The 18581-nt window shown below is 44.0% G+C and overlaps 1 protein-coding gene across 1 annotated transcript in view; it reads left to right on the forward strand.

The window, feature by feature from the left end:
• The window catches only part of Dpt (dermatopontin), a 28647-nt gene extending 11146 nt beyond the window's left edge, over window positions 1–17501 (forward strand). Inside the window, exons 2-4 of the mRNA XM_052736607.1 lie at window positions 530–655; window positions 12706–12813; window positions 16713–17501. Of these exons, the coding sequence (XP_052592567.1) occupies window positions 530–655; window positions 12706–12813; window positions 16713–16779 (301 nt within the window). The 3' untranslated portion in view covers window positions 16780–17501. The remainder of the gene's footprint in view (window positions 1–529; window positions 656–12705; window positions 12814–16712) is intronic.
• The last annotated feature ends 1080 nt before the right edge of the window (window positions 17502–18581 follow it).

The raw sequence follows: 18581 nt of genomic DNA on the forward strand, positions 1-18581 counted from the left end.
TGTCCCTGGCCCATCTGTAGGTCCTAGGGGTGGAATTCAGAGACCCATTTAGGAGGTGGTAGAAAGATTCCTGGATATACAGTGAGAATGCTAACTATGATCCTAGACGTCCCATTAGGTTCCCCTGGACAGCCCCTATCTACACTGTGTGCTGTTGAAGGGAGGACAGTGAAATGTTTATTTGAAGTTCAACATTCACCATAGCTCTTTGTGAGCTTTCCAGTTTAAGTTCAAGTAAAATGACTTATAGCATCCTCAACTGTAAAATTCATAAATATCCTTTCATCTAACCATACATTTATGGAGAGACATCAGGATCAGGGTCTCCCAAACATCCTTCCACTGAAATGTACTAACTCATTTGAGCCTTAACAGTGAGCATGTAATTTCTACCATACAACATTTATCCTTTGCATCAAATGGAGTAACTTGTAGTGATGTGGATAAGTGAGAGAGTGTGTGAATGTGTCAGGAGGGTCTGAGGAAGGGGTCTGCATCTATCAGTGCCCTGATGCTCTCTTCTCTTCAGGTACCAGACTTGCTCCAACAATGGACTGGTGGCCGGCTTCCAGAGCCGCTACTTCGAGTCAGTGCTGGACCGGGAGTGGCAATTTTACTGCTGTCGCTACAGCAAGAGATGTCCGTATTCCTGCTGGTGAGTCTGGGAACTAAACCTCATTCCTCATAGCTCCTGGGGATGTGGGAGCCTATGATGTTCTGGTCCTTCAAGCAAGCCCAAGATGTCACAAACCAGCTTGATAAACAGCAGCTAGAATATATGAGAATGAATGGCTGAGGAAGACTATCATACAGGAACCCTACAGGTTATCCAGCCCAATGTTCCCATACCCCTCTTTTGCCATAAGAAAGAAACAGAAAAATGCAGGAAGGTAGTGGCTGGCCAACATCACCCAGCAGCTGAAGGCTACTGACTCCTGCCCGTACCTCTTCCTTCTCCCATGCTGACGTCACCTCACAGCCAAGTCTGTTTGGGACCCATATTCCTGCAGCACCTCCAGGAGTAACCAAGTCTCTCCTGGGTCACTGTCTGATAGAGAGTTAGAGACAGAAAGCAGAACAACAAAATCAGCAACAACAAAGTGAGGCTGGTGTTTCCTGAGTCACCTGACAGCCACAGCCTATGATGTGCTATTTGCTTATCTCTCCCTGGGCCGAAGCCAAGTGCTTCCTCACTTTCCTTCCAATTGCCTATGAGAGTCCATACACATTTGCTTACCCTGATAACTCACACCCTGTGTTAGCAACACAGCTTAGCCCAGATTCTTTGGTCCACAAGCAATCCAGGCGTTTAAACCTTCAACACTGGAAGCTTGCCTCATTCAAGTGATTTATCTCTCTCTAGTCTGATGCTTGGGAGGACAGCCTTGCGGGTTTTGTTTGTTCTCTGTGGTCACAGGGCTACTCCACAGATGCCCCAGAGGCGCACGATGTCTCTAGAGACCCTCAACTCCAAAACCTTAGCACTTTTCTTCTTGAACTAAAGACAGTAAATTAGCAGCTCAAAGTTGGCCAATGTCTGAAGCTGCATGACGGAGCAGAAATCTCTAGCGCCACTAAATTCCTTCAGTAAAGCACTTCTTACCCCACCACAGCAGGTGAGCAGGCATGCCAAAGGTGGCTGATTCAGCCAAGGCAGATCCCGAATTAAAGACTAAAGATCTGCATGCTATACTGGGCCCAAGGAATGCTGGGAAAGGCAAGGGGAATCTTTGGTTGCAGCTTCCATGCTACTTTTCACTTCAGTCTCTTTCCTCTGCTCCCCACTCTAACTGCCCTGTCCTTGGAAGGTCACTGTTACTCTTCTGAAAACCTCAATGCACCATTGAAAATGATGGCAATGTTTATTTACTGTGTTTCCAAAAACTGATGAAAACGACAGTTTGAGATCTGGAAGGAAAACCTACTTACCCAGTTTATGCAAAAGAGTATGAAGAATGCCAGGAGTCTTCAAACTCCCCAACATGGGCATGTTTCTCAGAACCCCTGAAATGTGGGTTGAAATTCAAAGCACTGAGAGATCTGTGAGGCTGTGGTGGGTCCTCACACTGTAATCACTCCAGAGGTGTGGTAGCCAAAGGGCAATCCAGATACCAGTTTGCAAAGAGGACTCAGGTTCTAAAGCAGAGAGGGGGAGTAGGGATGAACCAATCTCCCCTTCCTATCTGCCAAGAGAATGGCTCTTCCAACATTGCAATAAGTATCCTTTGTGGCAAGGCATTCAAAGCCAGTTAAAAGGTGAATGATGTATCTAAATGAGCAAGCAAAAATAGTCATCAGCCTAGTGATGCATTTACCACATTAGCAAGATTTTTATTTTCTCAACCTCCGAAGGAATACATCATAGACAGTGTCAATATGTGGCCCAAGGGGTGTTTGAAGTGTTGGCCCAGATGAGTGTTTGCAGTGTGTGGTTGAGAGGGTAGGCATCCTCAGGCAGCTGGAGGCTCAGATGTAGGCAGCTCTGACTCTTCACAGATGTCTCTGGGACAGCATACTATTACATTCTATTATGTATGGATGCCTCTCTCTACCTAGACTTTGAGTACCTGGTATGAGAAAAAACATTGATCATTGTATCCAGTGTCTGTCTAACGGAGTGCTTGGATCTTAGTCTCTCTCTGTGTATCTCTCTGTTTCTGTTTCTCTCTCTCTCTCTCTCTCTCTCTCTCTCTCTCTCTCTCTCTCTCTCTCTCATGTGTGTGTGTGTGTGTGTGTGTGTGTGTGTATGAGAAAGAGACAGAGACAGAGAGAGAGGGACAGAGAGAGGGAAAGAGAGAGAGAGAGAGAGAGAGAGAGAGAGAGAGAGAGAGAGAGAGAGAGAGAAGAGAGATTGAGCCCTGGGCAGAAGTTTCTTGTTTTCTTACAGTGCTGGGGATCCAGCATTCAAAGTAGATGTTGCAGAACGGTGCCATATTCCCAGTCATAAGTGGTTTCTTAATACCTGTCAACTGGGTGTGCAGTTAAGTGGTTCTGGAGGACATGCGGAGGAAGGTAATTTTTTTTTCTTTCAGAAAATAGGTTGTTGTTGTTTTTAACTTCAGTAGATTTTTTTTATTCTCTAGTCCACCCTCACGCTTCTGCAGTACAAGCTCTGTGCTCATGGAGATCTTTGTACTAATGCATGCAAATCCTTTAAAAAGAATTTTTACATGTTTTTCTTTCTTATTTATTCATTTGTATTTTATGTACATTGGTGTTTTGCCTGCATGCATGTCTGTGCGAAGGTGTCAGATTCTTTGGAAGTAGAGTTATAGACAGTTGTGAGCTGCCATGTGGGAGCTGGGAATTGAACCCAGGTCCTCTGGAAGAGCAGTCAGTGTTCTTAACCATTCAACCATCTCTCCAGTTCCCTTACATATTTTTCTATGTGTGTGTTTGTCTGTGTGTAAATGAACATGTGTTCAGATGCATGTGCACATGTGTGTGGATGCTAAACATCTACCCGGGATACAGCTCCTACGGAGATATCACCTTGTTGTCTGAGAGAGTCTCTCCCTGGGACTTGGGTCTTGCTGTGTTTAGTCTAGACTGGCTGACCAGTGGGCCGCAGGTGTCCTCCTATCTCAGATTGCCCCGTGCTGGGGTCACTGGTGTGAGCCACTACGCTCAGATTTTGACATGGGTGGTGGAGATCAAACTCAGGTCCTCATGCTCATGCAGTGAGCCGTTTAACTGCCCGATGTCTCTCCTCGGGTCCCAAAGCCTTTTCATGACGTCAGGTATATAGCTGGCACTCACATTTGCTCAATTAATGAAGACTCAGCCTACTTCCTGGTTGTATACATAGTGAGAGGGTTAAAGGAGATCACAGCAGCCTGTTATTACACTGGTTATGATTACACAAAGCTGGCCTGCTTTAAAGCAGAGTCCCTTCCACTTTCCCAACTGCAGGAGAGGCCATCTAACGGACTTTTCAAGGGCAGACCCTATCCAGAAACACCCAGCAAGGCCCAGTGTCCCTTGCAGAAAACAGAACATACGAAAGGAGTTGGATATGTAGAGGAGGAACAGGGGTACACTGAGTCACTCTTTCCCAGGAGGAAGAAGAGTGATCTGAGCCAGCCACGTTTTCCATCACAGTGAGAGCCTGGGGTCTCTGCCAGGAGGAATGAGTGAGCCTGCAGTGTCTGGGGCCAGACGGTCACAGCTGCTGCCTGGGGTCCTGGACAAACAGAACAACAGGGAACAACGGGCTGAGGGCCCAAGGCTTCCAGCCATCAGGCAGATAACTGCTTGAGCCTCACGGGCTTTAGAAAATCGGACTGACAACAGAGGTTGAGGATGGATGGAGAGAGGGCTGGGACAAAGGAGAAGGCATATAAAGCTCCCCTAACCCCAGTCTTCTCAGGATTTCTGTATGGTGTGTCAACACGCTGAGCACTGATGCTTGAAGCTCACCCTGTTTACTTGGGTGCCAAGGCCTGATAAAGAGAAATCTTTGTGTATCGAATTCCTCTGTTGATCTAATGATGCCCCAGACTACCGTGACATTTGTGGCTGCCCCACAAATATTACACGCCCATTTTTCTCTTCAGAAATGACTCCCCAAATTCTCCTTAGATGCAGCCCATCACTTATAATTCTAAGAATTTAATGACTATGGAAAGGTATGTATAGGAACAGAGAGCCTTGGTTAATTAACAATGGTCAAAATGAGAAGAGCAACTTTGCTTGAATTGACAGAAACATTCAGGTTTCATAAAATTTACCCTCAAGCCTTGGTCTTCAGTGATCTTGCAGCCTGCGCTCCTAACCCCCAACCCCTCATTCTCCCTCACCCCGCCCCAGGTCCAGATATATCACCACTGGTCAGAATCACAGGGTAAAGAGAACAACATCACAAGCCAGTTCTGAAGCTGACTCCACAAATGAGTGCTTCAACAGATTGACTCTACCTCAGACAGCACAGTGTCAGACCTGGGAGTTCATACAGTGGCCTATGGAAGTGGTACATTTCCCAAGGAGACCTCAGAGCAGTGGTGGATGAGCATGCACTAAACGCCATAGAACACAGCCTATGACTCACTGTTCCAAGGGTGTCTAGACACTTCCGTGGGATCTTTAAATTGTCTGAGTCATGGTGTTATATTATACCTTTCTACATTGAAGGAAGCCCCAAGGTCATAAATTCTCACTCCTTCAGCACCTCAGTGTACTGCCTGGCCCTTAATATAAAAGCTGTCAAAAGAATAGCTGCATGCTGCAAGCCCTGAAGAGCAGTAATCACAGTGCCACTAACGTTGACAGAGTGACTTTTTAATAGTTGACAAAACCTTTCTTTGCACTCAGTATTCTGCTTGATCCTTTTAACAGCAATGCACAGTGAATTGACAACTATGTTCTACCACCCTGCAGTGAAATGCTGGTGATCCCTGCATCTGAAAACTGCTCTTACATCACTTTCACTGACTTGAATTAAACGGCAGAACTAGACACATGAAGGGATGGACCTTTCCTCCTACTTTGTTTCCATTGTTGTTTGTTTTAAAGATTTATTTCATTTCGTGTGTGTGTGTGTGTGTGTGTGTGTGTGTGTGTGTGTGTGTGTGTGTGTGTGTGTGTGTGCTTGTGCTTGTGTGCGTGTGTGTGTGTGTGTGTGTGTGTGTGTGTGTGTGTGCTTGTGTGTGCTTGTGCACATGAGTGTCCAGGCACTCATGGAATTCAGAGACCGTTAGCTCCCTCAGATCTGGAGTTCTAGGAGGCTGTAAGCCATCCTGTGTGGGCTCTTGGAATTGAACTCTGGTCATCTTCAAGAACAGTGGGTACTTGGAGTCACTGAGACATCTCTCTCCAGTCCCTGTGTGCTTGTTTGACCCATGCTCTATGCATCCCTGGCTGGTCTGGAACTTACTTTGTTTGTAGATCAAGATTTCCTTGGCCGGGCGGTGGTGGCGCACTTGGAGGCAGATCTCTGTGAGTTCGAGGCCAGCCTGGGCTACAGAGTTCCAGGACAGGCTCAAGAGTTTCAAGACAGAGAAACCCTGTCTTGAAAAACCAAAAAAAAAAAAAAAAAAGATTTCCTCAAATGTTCAGTAGACGTTTCCAGCCTCAATGTCCTGAGAGCTCTGGGATCACAGGCATGCTCCACTACAGCCGGCTCCCCTTCGACTTTAAAGAGCTCCCTACAGCATACATGTGAAGTTTGTCAAGTGAATGGCTGTCATCTCTGCACTTCCAAACATTTAGAGACTCAGAAATATCATCATGCTGAACTAGAGAAAAAAAAATTATTACCAATTCCCAGATGCGTGCGGGATTTATTTGTTTGGTGGGAACCAAGTTACTGTTCTGATTTCAGCCTGAGCAGTGTCTCCTTGGATATCACAGCATCAGTAAAACCTGGCAAGAAAGTGAATTCCTGTTAGATGCAGACATGCCGTTACTAATCAGTTCCCACTGGACTGGTTGAATATATAAATGGAACACATTTTTATTTAGATAGAAGAATCCAAATTCATAGTCCAATGGTCTGCAAACAACAAACACATGTCACCGAAGGAGCCACAAACCTTCAGAGACCTTATGCATCCATCCCCTGTCCTCAAGCGGCTCCAGCTGCTGCAGGTCACATCCCAGCCAGTCTGTCAGCAGGGTGGGGACTATGCAGCCTGGGAATGGAGGGTTTTGAACTGAGCAACTAATTTTTTTTTAAATGATTCTTCTCTGGAACTCTGGCTGTCCAATAGGTTTGTTGAGTGATTTATTTGGACAAGGTCACATGTTTAAATGACCTTTACGTTGCCTTTCAGCCTGGCTTCCCATCGCAATCAGACTCAGCATTCTCCAGCATGGCCTCCACGCCTCGTGTTGTAAGGCAGAGAGTAGCTTCGCTAAATTCCTGGGCATCTCTAGTTCACAACAACAAAATTCAGTTAAGGAGAGCATTTGTCTCCTCCCTTCCACTGTGAATGATCCAGGCTAAGAGAATAGTAAACTCACGTCCTGTTGTTCAGGTATTAACACAAGATGAGGATTGTTGGCAAGACCATTCCTATGATGCTGTGTTCAAGTCAGGAATGAGCTTATAGGCCTTCCTTCCATCTGGGAGTCTGTCATTCCACCCTGATTGAATGGCCTCCTGTAACACCTGGCCCAGAGGCCTGGTGAAAAGGGGAGTTTCCACACTGATTGCCCTGAGTGAGCTAGGAGCTATAATTGCAGAGGTGGAGGTACCCAGAGCTCGAGAAAACTAACCAGAATGTTACCTTTTAAGTGAGTGCACACTGAGTTTGGATGTGCCTGTACTCCTCCAACAAGCAGCTCCTCACACTGCACACACTCAGTCTGGCAGACTGCACACAGCTCCTCTGAGCTTGAGCAAAATCAATTGTCCCTTTCATCAGCTGCGGTCGCTGCCACAGTTACTGACCCCTGTTTATAACGTAGATGTCTATTTGCTGCCTACATATCGGAGATGCCTCCCCTGTGTTCAGACTTCAAAGACAGACATTTCAGAGATGCAGCTGATTGTCTGAGTATCAGTTCACCCAAGCTGTGAGCGCCTTAGAACAAAGCAAACCTCTGGATTACAGATAAGTCCACTTCTATCTACAGGACTCTAGAACCTGCCATCATTTCTTTATTCATTTAAACAGTCCGTTACCAAAGGCGAGTGGATATAACGTAACTACAATGAACAGATTTGGGAGAAGTTCTTAACAGTGTATGATTCTATTGCCTTATTTATTATATCTTCGCTGTGCTCATGGAGAAACTGAGGTACAGATGTTGTGACTTTCTTTAAAGGAGTGAGCTTGATTCAAAGAGGTCCAGCTACCACCATATCCCGTGTTATTTGCATAGTGCACAGCTACCTACCTCTCAACACAGGAAGAAAATACGAACACAGATCAGGCACTAGGCAGACACAAAAGACGAGGGCGAGGGGGAGGGGCTTATTTAGAGAGAGGGAGAAGCTGTCCTTGCTGATGTGCAGGCCAGGGTAGCCAGGGGATAGATAATATGGCTGGTGACAGTCAACAGTAATCAAAACGAATGTGACCGCTGACCGGCCCTGCCTGGGCTTAAAGCAAGAGCTGGAGGCTCACTTCCAAATGAGCAATTTGAAAAAAGTTCAGGGACTTCCCCCCTTCTAATTTAAGTCGCAGACATCCCGGGAACTATGCTTTGCCTGTGCGGTGATACGTAGCTGAACTGTTTGAAATAGAAACCCCCAAATGCCACAGAGGACAGACATGAACATTTGATGTTCCTTGTCCCAGCCCAAGTCCCCAGAATCCAGCCTGTCTACACAAAGAAGGACACTTTTGTGACTGCAGAGGACATGGCTTCTTTGCCAGCGTCTTTTTATTTTTATTTTTTTTTCACAGAAGTCCATTTGGGTTTTATCATTTCTGTCTTTGCAAAAATAGTTGAAACAAGTTCTGATATAGCATGTATTAAGAATGTTAGGGCATGGGCTGGAGAGATGGCTCAGAGGTTAAGACCACTGACTGCTCTTCCAGAGGTTCTGAGTTCAATTCTCAGCAACCACATGGTGGCTCACAACCATCTGTAATGAGATCTGGTGCCCTCTTCTGACCTGTAGTCGTACATGCTGTATACAAAATAAATAAATAAATCTTAAAAAAAAATAAAAAAAAAAGAATGTTAGGGCACTAACAAAGTCACCTACCCTGGAGTATCCTCAGTCCTTACTGTGTGCCTAGGAAAGCATTATGCAAGTGACTTGAGCACAAATAAACTGGGATATTTAAGAAAGTTCCCAGTGACTCACCTGTCAGAAACTATCATCTGCTTTGATCTAACTGTAAAGTGTAAGCCAATCCTGACACATCAGGTCTAAACTTGTTGGATGTCTCTATCCCCGTGAACACCAGCTCATAAAAGATGTGTATGGTGCCATGTACCAGCGATGCTTCAAAGAGCTCTCCATGTCCGTCATCCGATGATGCAGTCAGCAAATGTTCATTGAGTCCAATTGCATCTGTTGACAATTTCAGTGACTGAAGTATCGTGGATGCGAAAGTCCTATGTCAATCTTTCTTCAGTTCAATCTAATTTTCTGCTCATAATTAAGATATCATTTAATTTCTCTCCATTCTGTTCATTCCTATCTGACACAAGAAGTTGTACAAGGTGTAAGATATCAAGTTCTCTAAGCTTTGGAACAAGAAGCGAGAAAATGTACCCCAATAGATACTTACTGAAAGTGGTAGGGAAATTGAGTGTATACCCAGTCATGTGGGTACACATGCATACACACACAATCCATATACACACATGCACACACACACATGCACATACACACAATGCACACACACACACACACAATGCATATACACACATGCACACACACAATGCACATACACACATGCATACACATACATACAGTGATTTTTTTAACTGAAAGCGAGTAAACATGGTCCCCATATTGCTCAGAAATACTTTTAAAATAAACTCATTTCTTTAATATATTGTCCTCCCCTTCATCTTGCCAAGCCTCAGACTTAATGGATCATTTTAGCTGGGCTAGGAATGTGTGGCAATGCTCTGTGTGAGGGACTTTGCCAAAAAGCTGTCTGAAACTACATAGTAATTCACAAGAAAGCTGAAACCACACTGAATCCTCTCCCACCTGCAAGAAAGCCAACCCCACATCCAATAAAACATGATCATCCTGTTTCCTTTGGCCTCTTTTAAACTTTCTGAAAAGTATGTAAACTTGGTCTCAGTTCTAGCTCTGTCAGGTTAAAGCCTTTTATCTCCCAGAAGAGCTGTTACCAGGGCTCCTTTTATTCATTAGGACATTGTGTGTGTATGTGTGATGTCGGTAAGAAATAGATGAACATAGACTTATTGAACTAAAAATATGGACTCCTAGGCTGAATTAAAACAGAAATTCTTGGTGTAGGTAGTGTTTGGTTCACAATCTACCAATGACTGAGTCTTCTTCTACTTCCATATTTTTAGTTTCCAGCCTCCTTCACCATTCCCCTAATCCAAGGTTCTGGAAGAAAATAGAAACTTGATCTCCTGATTTTATGATGAAAATAAAAACAAACCACAACTAAAAATCAAAGCTAAACCAAGCTGGGACTAAGATGGAACTATACCAATGCCGCACACCTCACCTTCTCCAGGAAATTCTAGAGATTGACTGGACAGCAGACTCTGCCACCACAGGAGAGGCTTCCTAGAAAAACCTGCCCACCTGAGCAGAAGACCCCAATGTTCACGACACAGTGAATAATGAATCTTCCCTAGAGAAAGCATCAGGGAACTATTTGTCCCTCTGGAACTCAAGATTTTTTGGTGTTTATCTTAAATGCAAGTTTCTCTTTCCCACTTTATCCCAAATGTTTTTAACTATCCAAGTGATCTGAAGACAGAGCAGAGGGTCAATAGAGACAACATCCAACCAGTTCCGGCAATGAGGCATAGGCTAATGCAACATTGCTGTAGCAGAAATAAAAATGCATGGTCACTAAGTTTTATGCATTGTGTCCAAATGCTGCCTTTTAAAGTTCTAGAAGATGTTTTATGACATAAGGGAAACACTCTCAAAATCCTACTTACATTGTGCATGTTCTCAACAGCCCCCTCTTTCTCCAGGTAAACTGAATCCTTAGACCACAAGCCTGTGGGATCCAAAGGAGGCCTGATTAGGTCCTTCTACGAAGCACTTTGCTAGATTTTTGTTGTTGTTGTTGTTAGACAAAAGAAGGGTTGTTTCAGGGTCTCTTGACAAGCACAAAAGAGATTTGAAATTTTCCCTTTGTGAACATACCAAGTAAACATGCATGCTGGGACAGGCTTGGTATCTAAGATGGCCTAGTGATATCTTCAAAAAAGACAAGGCACAGAAGGGAGTGAGCCGTGCAGGCAAAGGAATGACTAGGAAAAGCCCAAAGAGAGAATTTGGAATTCTAGGCCCCACTTACCTTGGGCTAACCTTGGCCCCGAGATACCTAAGCACTCCTTGTAGACCTTTCCATCAGTCCTTCTAATTCGTAAGTCGGGATATTGTGAAAATCCTTATAGTTTTAATAGAAAGGCCATGAGACTGCAGATCTTCCTATCTTCAATACACAATGGCCTGGCAGACCCAAATCCAATAGGATTACTGACCCTCACAAATTAGCTGTTTCCTGAGCATCCTTGGGGATACAGATGGAATCCAGGAGTGGTGGTGCGTGTGTGTAATCTTGGCCCTTGGGAGGTAAAGGCAGAAATATCAGGAGTTGAAAGTTACCCTAGCTACATAGTGAGTTCAAGGCTTGCCTACGCTACATGAGACCTGTCTCAAGAAAGACACTGGTGCCTTTTTTTTTTATGCTAAAAGGACCTATTTTGGTCCTGAAGAATCCCAGTGTCAAATCTTTATGAGAACCAGGGGAGTCCAAATTTGTCCTAGGATAGACTCAATCTTTGAGAATAAAAAAGGAAGAATCAGAAAAGGGAGTGGAGGTGCTGATGCTGGCCGAGGAGGAGAAGAATATTATCTAATGATTCCACACCTGCCTCGCATAATTATATCACACAGACTTTCACTAATTGCAGTGAAAATGTCTAAGACAGCTTTCATGTTCAATAGATCAGGAAACCAATGAAATTACTCTCCCAAAGCCATTTATTTATTCAAAAAATATTTGCATGGTAGCCAGAACTCTTTGAGCTGCCAAGGAAACAATGGCGATGAACAGAGCTATACCTTTGCAAAGCTCACATTTTAGCCAGGTATTTCAAACACGATTACTATTATTAGTCATGATAAGAAATGTGTGTTAAACTATCACATAATATATACACATAATCTATATCTATATCTATCTATATCTATCTATCTATATCTATATCTATCTACATCTATATCTATCTATATCTATATCTATATCTATCTATCTATCTATCTATCTATCTATCTATATATATATATATATATATATATATATAAAGTTTTCACACACAAACTCTGTTGCAGGGTGACCGGATACTTTCTGTTGTATTCTTTTTTATGCCCATCTATCAGTTATTTTTCTCATTGCTATAATAAAATATATGACCAAAGCAGCTTAAGGAGGGAAAGGTTTGCTCTTTGCTCACAGTGCCAGGGTTCAGTCCATCAGGGCAGAGAAGTCATGGCATCTGGAGGTGGAGGCAGCTCCAGACTGTATCCAGTCAGAAAGCAGAGTGATGAATACTGATGTCAGCTTGTTTTCACTATTTTATTTAGTTCAAGACTCCAGCCCATGAAATGGCACTGTCTACATTTAGGGTGGTTCTTCCTACCCAATTAACCCAATCTAGAAAATTCCCTTACAGACAAGCCCAGAGGTTTGTCTCCATTATGACTCTAGACTCTTTCAAGCTGACAATCAATATAAACTATTAGAGAACTAGTCATAATAAGTTCAATTGATTTTATGATCCAATAATGAGTCATGATCCAATTTGAAACAGGCTGCCTTGAAGAGAATGGAGATAATTCAGCATGTCTTCAAAGACTGAGAGTCTTCTGCATGTATTTCAGTTCTAGTTGCTGTTCCTTCATGTGCTTAATGTACAGTCCAATGGCTAGGGAAAGGAAGGTGAGGAATGGAAGACGTCTATCATTTGGGTTTGACAGAAACCATCTTTAACTCCAGCTCAGATTTCCTAAGATCTTTCCCTCTTCTTCAAGTTAGCCTTCTGTTTGCTCCAGCCCTTTGTCTCTCCACACAGGCTGACAACAGAATATCCAGGCCACTATGGGGAAGAAATGGACATGATTTCCTATAACTATGACTACTACATCCGAGGAGCAACAACCACTTTCTCTGCAGTGGAAAGGTGAGGAGGGTCACCCTTTTCCAGTACACTCCGGGTTAGAGCTGTGTGGATTCCTTCCTTGCTGAGATCCTGACTGTGGGTATTTTTACCAACTGACCTCCATGTGTTAGTGTCCTACTTAGTCAAGGATTAACTGTGGGTTTGGTTAGGTAGCAGGAGCCTGAGAAGTGAGAGTCCTCAGGAACCTGCCGCACTAGGCAGTGTGACCTTTCCAAGGAGGACAGATACCAGCCTACTCCACAGCAGAGTCCCAAACTTGATATCAGCATCCCTTGTTGTTCTGAGCAATTCCTCACTCAACTTCAGAAGGCACTTGACATGTCAAGAACAGGTTGGAAAGATGGAAAGAGTATTCACTGTCAAATTGGACTCTCTTAGTCCTGTGGCTCTGTGCGTTCCCCACGTAGAACTGTAGGAAGGGGGATAGAAAAGCAGAGGAGGAGACTGACAAGGAAGAACACATAAAATCCATTCTCTCGTTATGTTCAGTCTGCTAGAACACAACACCTGGGACTGGATAATTTATAAAAACCAGAAATCTATTGCTCACAGTCCCAGAGGCTGGGAAATTCAGGATCAAGGAAGGAGCAGACATGTGATGAGGAACACTCTTTTCTTCAAAGATGGAACCTCTCACTGTGTCCCCACACAGCAAGGGACAAGGGATAAATAAAACAGCTGCACTGAACCTACCTACCAAGGAACTAATACCTTTGACAAAAGTAGCATCTTTTTGACATAATCAGCCCCACAACCCTTACCTCTTAGTGCCACTTAGTGTTATACGACTGCATTGGACATTAGTTTCCAGCACACAGATGTTGTGACAGACGTTAATGTGCAGACCATGTGATCAAACTAATCATATCCAGTAATGAAAAAGGAGTACGTCATTCCATGATGAAGAATCTTTAATGAAAAGATTTGAGTAACAAGGAGAAAAACAGCACCAACCCACCCACCCACACCTCTACCCCTTCCCTCTTCTCCCATTAATCCTTTGTGGTCCTCTCCCAGATACATCAAAACAATAAGAAAACAAGGTTCAAAATTCCTGTAGACATGATCTTCATGTGGACCTTGTGGTTAGTTCTCTATTCATACATGAAAAAACGTGGAGAAATTCAGATGCTAAGAGTTGATGCGACTCCTTTTAATCAGGTGATAACAATGTCACACGAAACTGAATTCCAGGAAGATCCCCCACTTGGGTTTTGCAAACCAAATAAAACTGACAGCAGAGTCTCATTAGCTAACAGACTGAACAATTCGAGTGCCATTTGTCTCTTGTGTATATGCTTTCCATTGAAGTTGCATCTCACTCAACTGCTGTTAACTTATTTAGTATGGAATAAAAATTTTAAAGCTATAAAATAGCTCTGGAAAAGCACATTGTGTGTTCCAGGCCCCACAAACAAAGATTCTTGTTTCCCCACAGGAGAACGTCTCAGTTTTCATATGGAACTTGTTTTTGTTTGAGATAGGGTTTTAACTTAGTTACCCATTTTCTTAAAGCTACAGTTTAAGAGGGGAATTGTACTTAGGATAAACTCATGCCACTGAGGAGAAACAAATGAGTGGTGTGGCACACAGCAAAATATTTAAGAAGAGAGAGAAAGACCCACGAACTCAAAGAGCATGGAATTCTAACACCATTGAGTAACACAATGGCTGCCAAGTTCAGAACACAGTACCAGTGTCCAGTGCTCCTGAAGATTCCCCAGGCTAAAGGGGAAATTGGTTCTGAGTTTTCGGGTTATAAATATAACAGGAAATGAAAACTGTAGTGAAGGAATATCACCCAAAATTGGTGTAAAATAAATAATTTTTTTGCAGTTGAAACGGCCAGTTCTTGCTGGCTTGAAAATGATTAGTTACATAAATTGTATAGAGTCACTGAAGACTCAGATGCGGGGTATCTCTGTTTTCAAATGAATCCCTCCTCCTCCCAGACAAAATAAAACGAGCATGCCCATGTAATTTTGCTGTAGTCACCAACATTCAGTGGTTTGAAGATGCACAGCTTTCGTTTCTTCATTTCTGTTGAAGATGGTATGCTCACCCTCAACCCCACTGGACAAATTCCGTCAGAGCAAGGTCTTCCCTTCCATATGCAACTCACTCATGGAAGTCTCCTCCTGGAATAGTTTCTCATCCCGGGGTGAGATAATTCTTTGTTGCAGGTGTCTGTCCTGTGAGTCTAGGCACTAGGCCTACCCACTAAGTGTCACTGGAAGATACCTTCAGTGTGATAAGCAAAACTCTTTGCAGTCATTGCCAAATATACCATGGGAGCCACTTAGCCCCTAGTTGAAAGGTACTATTTGGGAGGGAAAACAGAACCTGGATGGACCCCTTGATTCTTTTCAGTCCAAGTCTAAATTTCTCTTAGCATCTATTAACTGCCCCTTAAATGAACAACACAAATGCCTGGCCCCGAGGTCTTTCTTATTTTCTTCACGCATAGGTACTCCCTTCTTAGCTGTGATAATTACATTCTCTTGGAAAACACACACTGCACCAGCTTGCTAATCATTTAAAGCAAGCCAGATCCTCTATGGATGATTTTGCAAGAACAAATATCAATGCACAGCTCATTCCCCCAGGCCCTCAAAGATGTGCTGGAGAATGCTATCCCCAATGACTCGGCATAGACAAGCTGGAAAAAACCGACTCAGATTTAGGAAGCTGGCCTTGGGCTATTTGCTTACCATCCTCATTCCCCACCTAGACTAGCGTTGTCATCCCCACACACCTCCCATTCAGAAGCTAGATGCAGGTACTGTCAGCCATAGTGTTTAGGACACACTGAATTAGAAAGAAGCCAGGCAAACTGAAAGGGGAGAAGGAGAAAAGCGTATGCTTTGGAAGAAATTGCTTGGTTGACTATGGATAAAGCAGTTCCACACTTTATTGGGATTATGCAAAGAGCATGACAGCTGTGTCCTCTGGTGACATTACAGGCCCCTGGCAATGGAAGCAGAGTTGTATAAGAGAAAGACCGAGGTTGGAGGCCAGCACACTTGAGATCTGATGTCATCATCTATCACTTGTAATCCTTCAAAGCAAGTCTTACTCCCTGAGCCTATTTCTTCACAAAACAATGAGTCACTGTGGGGATTATTGAGAGTACAAGTCATCCTCGAGCATCTAGTGCAGGGCCGGGCACACTGGATGTGCTAGGGACCTCACAGTGACAATGGTTGCTGTCATTGTTAAATAGTATCAGACCACAGGAGTGCTATGCGCTGTAGATATTCCCTACGTTTCTATTAAGTGGGTGAAAAAAGAACATGGTACTAAGCTTAGCAAACGCATGTATCCACACCATATTTTCCAAAACGGAGTAGTTCTATGCCCTCTCAAATCCATCCCACCACTTAAATAGGCTGTTCCCTTTCCAATAGGCAAGAACAGCAGGCATTTTCTTTCTCACTCTGTGTCTTGAGTAATCCCCACTCACCTTACATGTGGTTTTAAAGGGGAAACACACAGTGCATCTCCTGGATCCCAGCACATGGAGAGTACTGGGGAGAAAGAAAGTGTTGGCAGGGAAATCTTTTTAGAAGGAAGATTCTTCACAATGAAATGGAGATGATGCTAATAAATGCATTTACTCTGAGCCATGAACTCATAAATCCTGGAGGCACCTTGGAGGTTCAGCCATGGAGAACCGACCTCCAGCCCCCAATAAGAGCCTCCATATGGTCTGTAGCCGGCAAGGGGCCATCTAACCTTACAGACCCGTTGATACTCTGGAGACTTCATTGCAAAGTCTATTGAAAATGAGGTGAGGAATCCCCGCAGCTCTGAAATCCTGCCAAAGCCCTTCACTGCTTTTCCCAGCAGCGACTCTTTCTGTTCTCACTGACATTCGTCTTCTGGCTTTCCTCCCACAGGGATCGCCAATGGAAGTTCATAATGTGCCGGATGACCGATTATGACTGCGAATTTGCAAATGTTTAGATTTGCCACCTACAGAAATCCGGGTAGCGGGCAAGGGGCCAGGCGTCCCGGGGGTTTCGTGTCATATAGGCTAGTGTTGATTAGAACGTCTGCAGTTCTTCCTTTTTCCCTGAGATGGGAGCCTCAGTGTCGGCTGCCTGGGCCTTTCTCACCACGATTACACATATAAATAAATCCACAATTAAGTCATGTTTCTCACTTTCAACACTTTCCATAACGACCGTCTCCAGTTGCTGATGGTGGCTTCCTTGCATACCACATATACAGGGCCTGCATGCTTGCAGCCTGCCACGCAGAGCACCTGCCAACGTCTGGCTGCTGTTCTCACTATAACTTGAGCGTCAAATTCAGCTTAGTGAACTTGGAGAGAGAGAGAGAAAGGAAGAGCTGAGAGAGCTGAGAGAGGTGAGATAAAGGTGCTCTACAGTTAAGTCTGTTTGAGCGACAACATCCAGAGACCTCACCTGGGATGGGGAGGCATACTCTCTCTTGAGGGAACATACCCACTCTCTCCTTCCACAGGAGCCACACGTACTTGGAAGTCCAAGTAAAGATCCATGGAAGAGAGGTGACTTGGAAGTGAAAGGGGGAGGTGGGAGGGTTTGAAGACCGAGCTGAGACATTAGGCTGAAGGAACTTCCTCGATTCAGAGACATATGTCAACATACCCAATAATGAAAATGAATATGAGGGCCAGGGGAACCTGTGAGAATCAGTCTCAAGATAGAAACACTGAAAGATAAGAGGATGGGACTCAGATTAGGAACTTGGGGAGACAAGAGTGACCAGAAGAGAAGGGATCTTGGGTCATCAGCAGCTTGAAACATGCCCAGTATTCTTAGAAAGGCTGGTGTATCCCCACAAGCCATGGGGGAACTGCTGGCACTTATCTGGACTGGTCCTGAAGGATCTATCTCCCTTTTCTCTGAGCTTGGAAGTGAATTCTGCAGGGATGACACTGTCTTTCTTTCTCCCATGATATCTCTATCCCTAGCCACTTGTACCTTCTTCTTCACAATAAAAAATAAACATATCAATATTCACTGTGCTACCAATATCAAAGGTCAGTTTGTGTTCTCTGCCCACCCCTTTCGGTCATCCATTAACTCATTCTAAAAATACAGCCTCACATTGTGGTTTGTGACAAGGCTTGCAGAATATAAGGATGGTAATGATATGATGTGATTGAAGGAATCAGATAATTAAGACACGAAGTGCCAAGTGTTCATGTCACTTAAGGATGGGACAAAGGATAGAACCATGTTTCTCTGGCTTTGAATCTAACTACCCGCCCCCCCAAGGGGCTTCCGTCCATACCCCAGTATATCATGTGAAATTGTAGCCAGAAGAAGCTCATATCCCCTTTATCTACATCACTTGCTTATTCTTTTCTTACCTCTGCTACCCTTCCGTCAACATCTCTCTGGGTAGGCCCAGGAAATGAGCTAGACAAGTAAAGCCCAAGGGGTACACTTTGCTATATACCCCAGCTTGGTGGCGAAATAGTGAATCTCAGCCGACAGAGGCTTCATGTCCCACAGTAAGATCCCAGCTTTGTGATGGGCAAGACAGAACTAAAGACATCCTCCTTTGTCTTAACATTTTAGTAATGTGTTTTTTGCTGAGTTCCTCTATTTCACTGCTGCTGCTTCTCTGCAGTTTTAACTTATAATGAGAAGCTTCCTGGTGTTATTTTTCACAGAGGGTGCCATTAATATTTTAGCAACTGTGGTACTGGTGCAGGATGACAACCAGGAAATAGCCTCAGTTGGGTACGTGTGGAGCCCAGCAGGAAGGGAGAC

Source organism: Peromyscus californicus, unplaced genomic scaffold, assembly GCF_007827085.1.
Source record: "Peromyscus californicus insignis strain IS unplaced genomic scaffold, ASM782708v3 Scaffold_14__1_contigs__length_90479793_seg_2, whole genome shotgun sequence".
In the NCBI taxonomy this organism is placed as follows: Eukaryota; Metazoa; Chordata; class Mammalia; order Rodentia; family Cricetidae; genus Peromyscus; species Peromyscus californicus.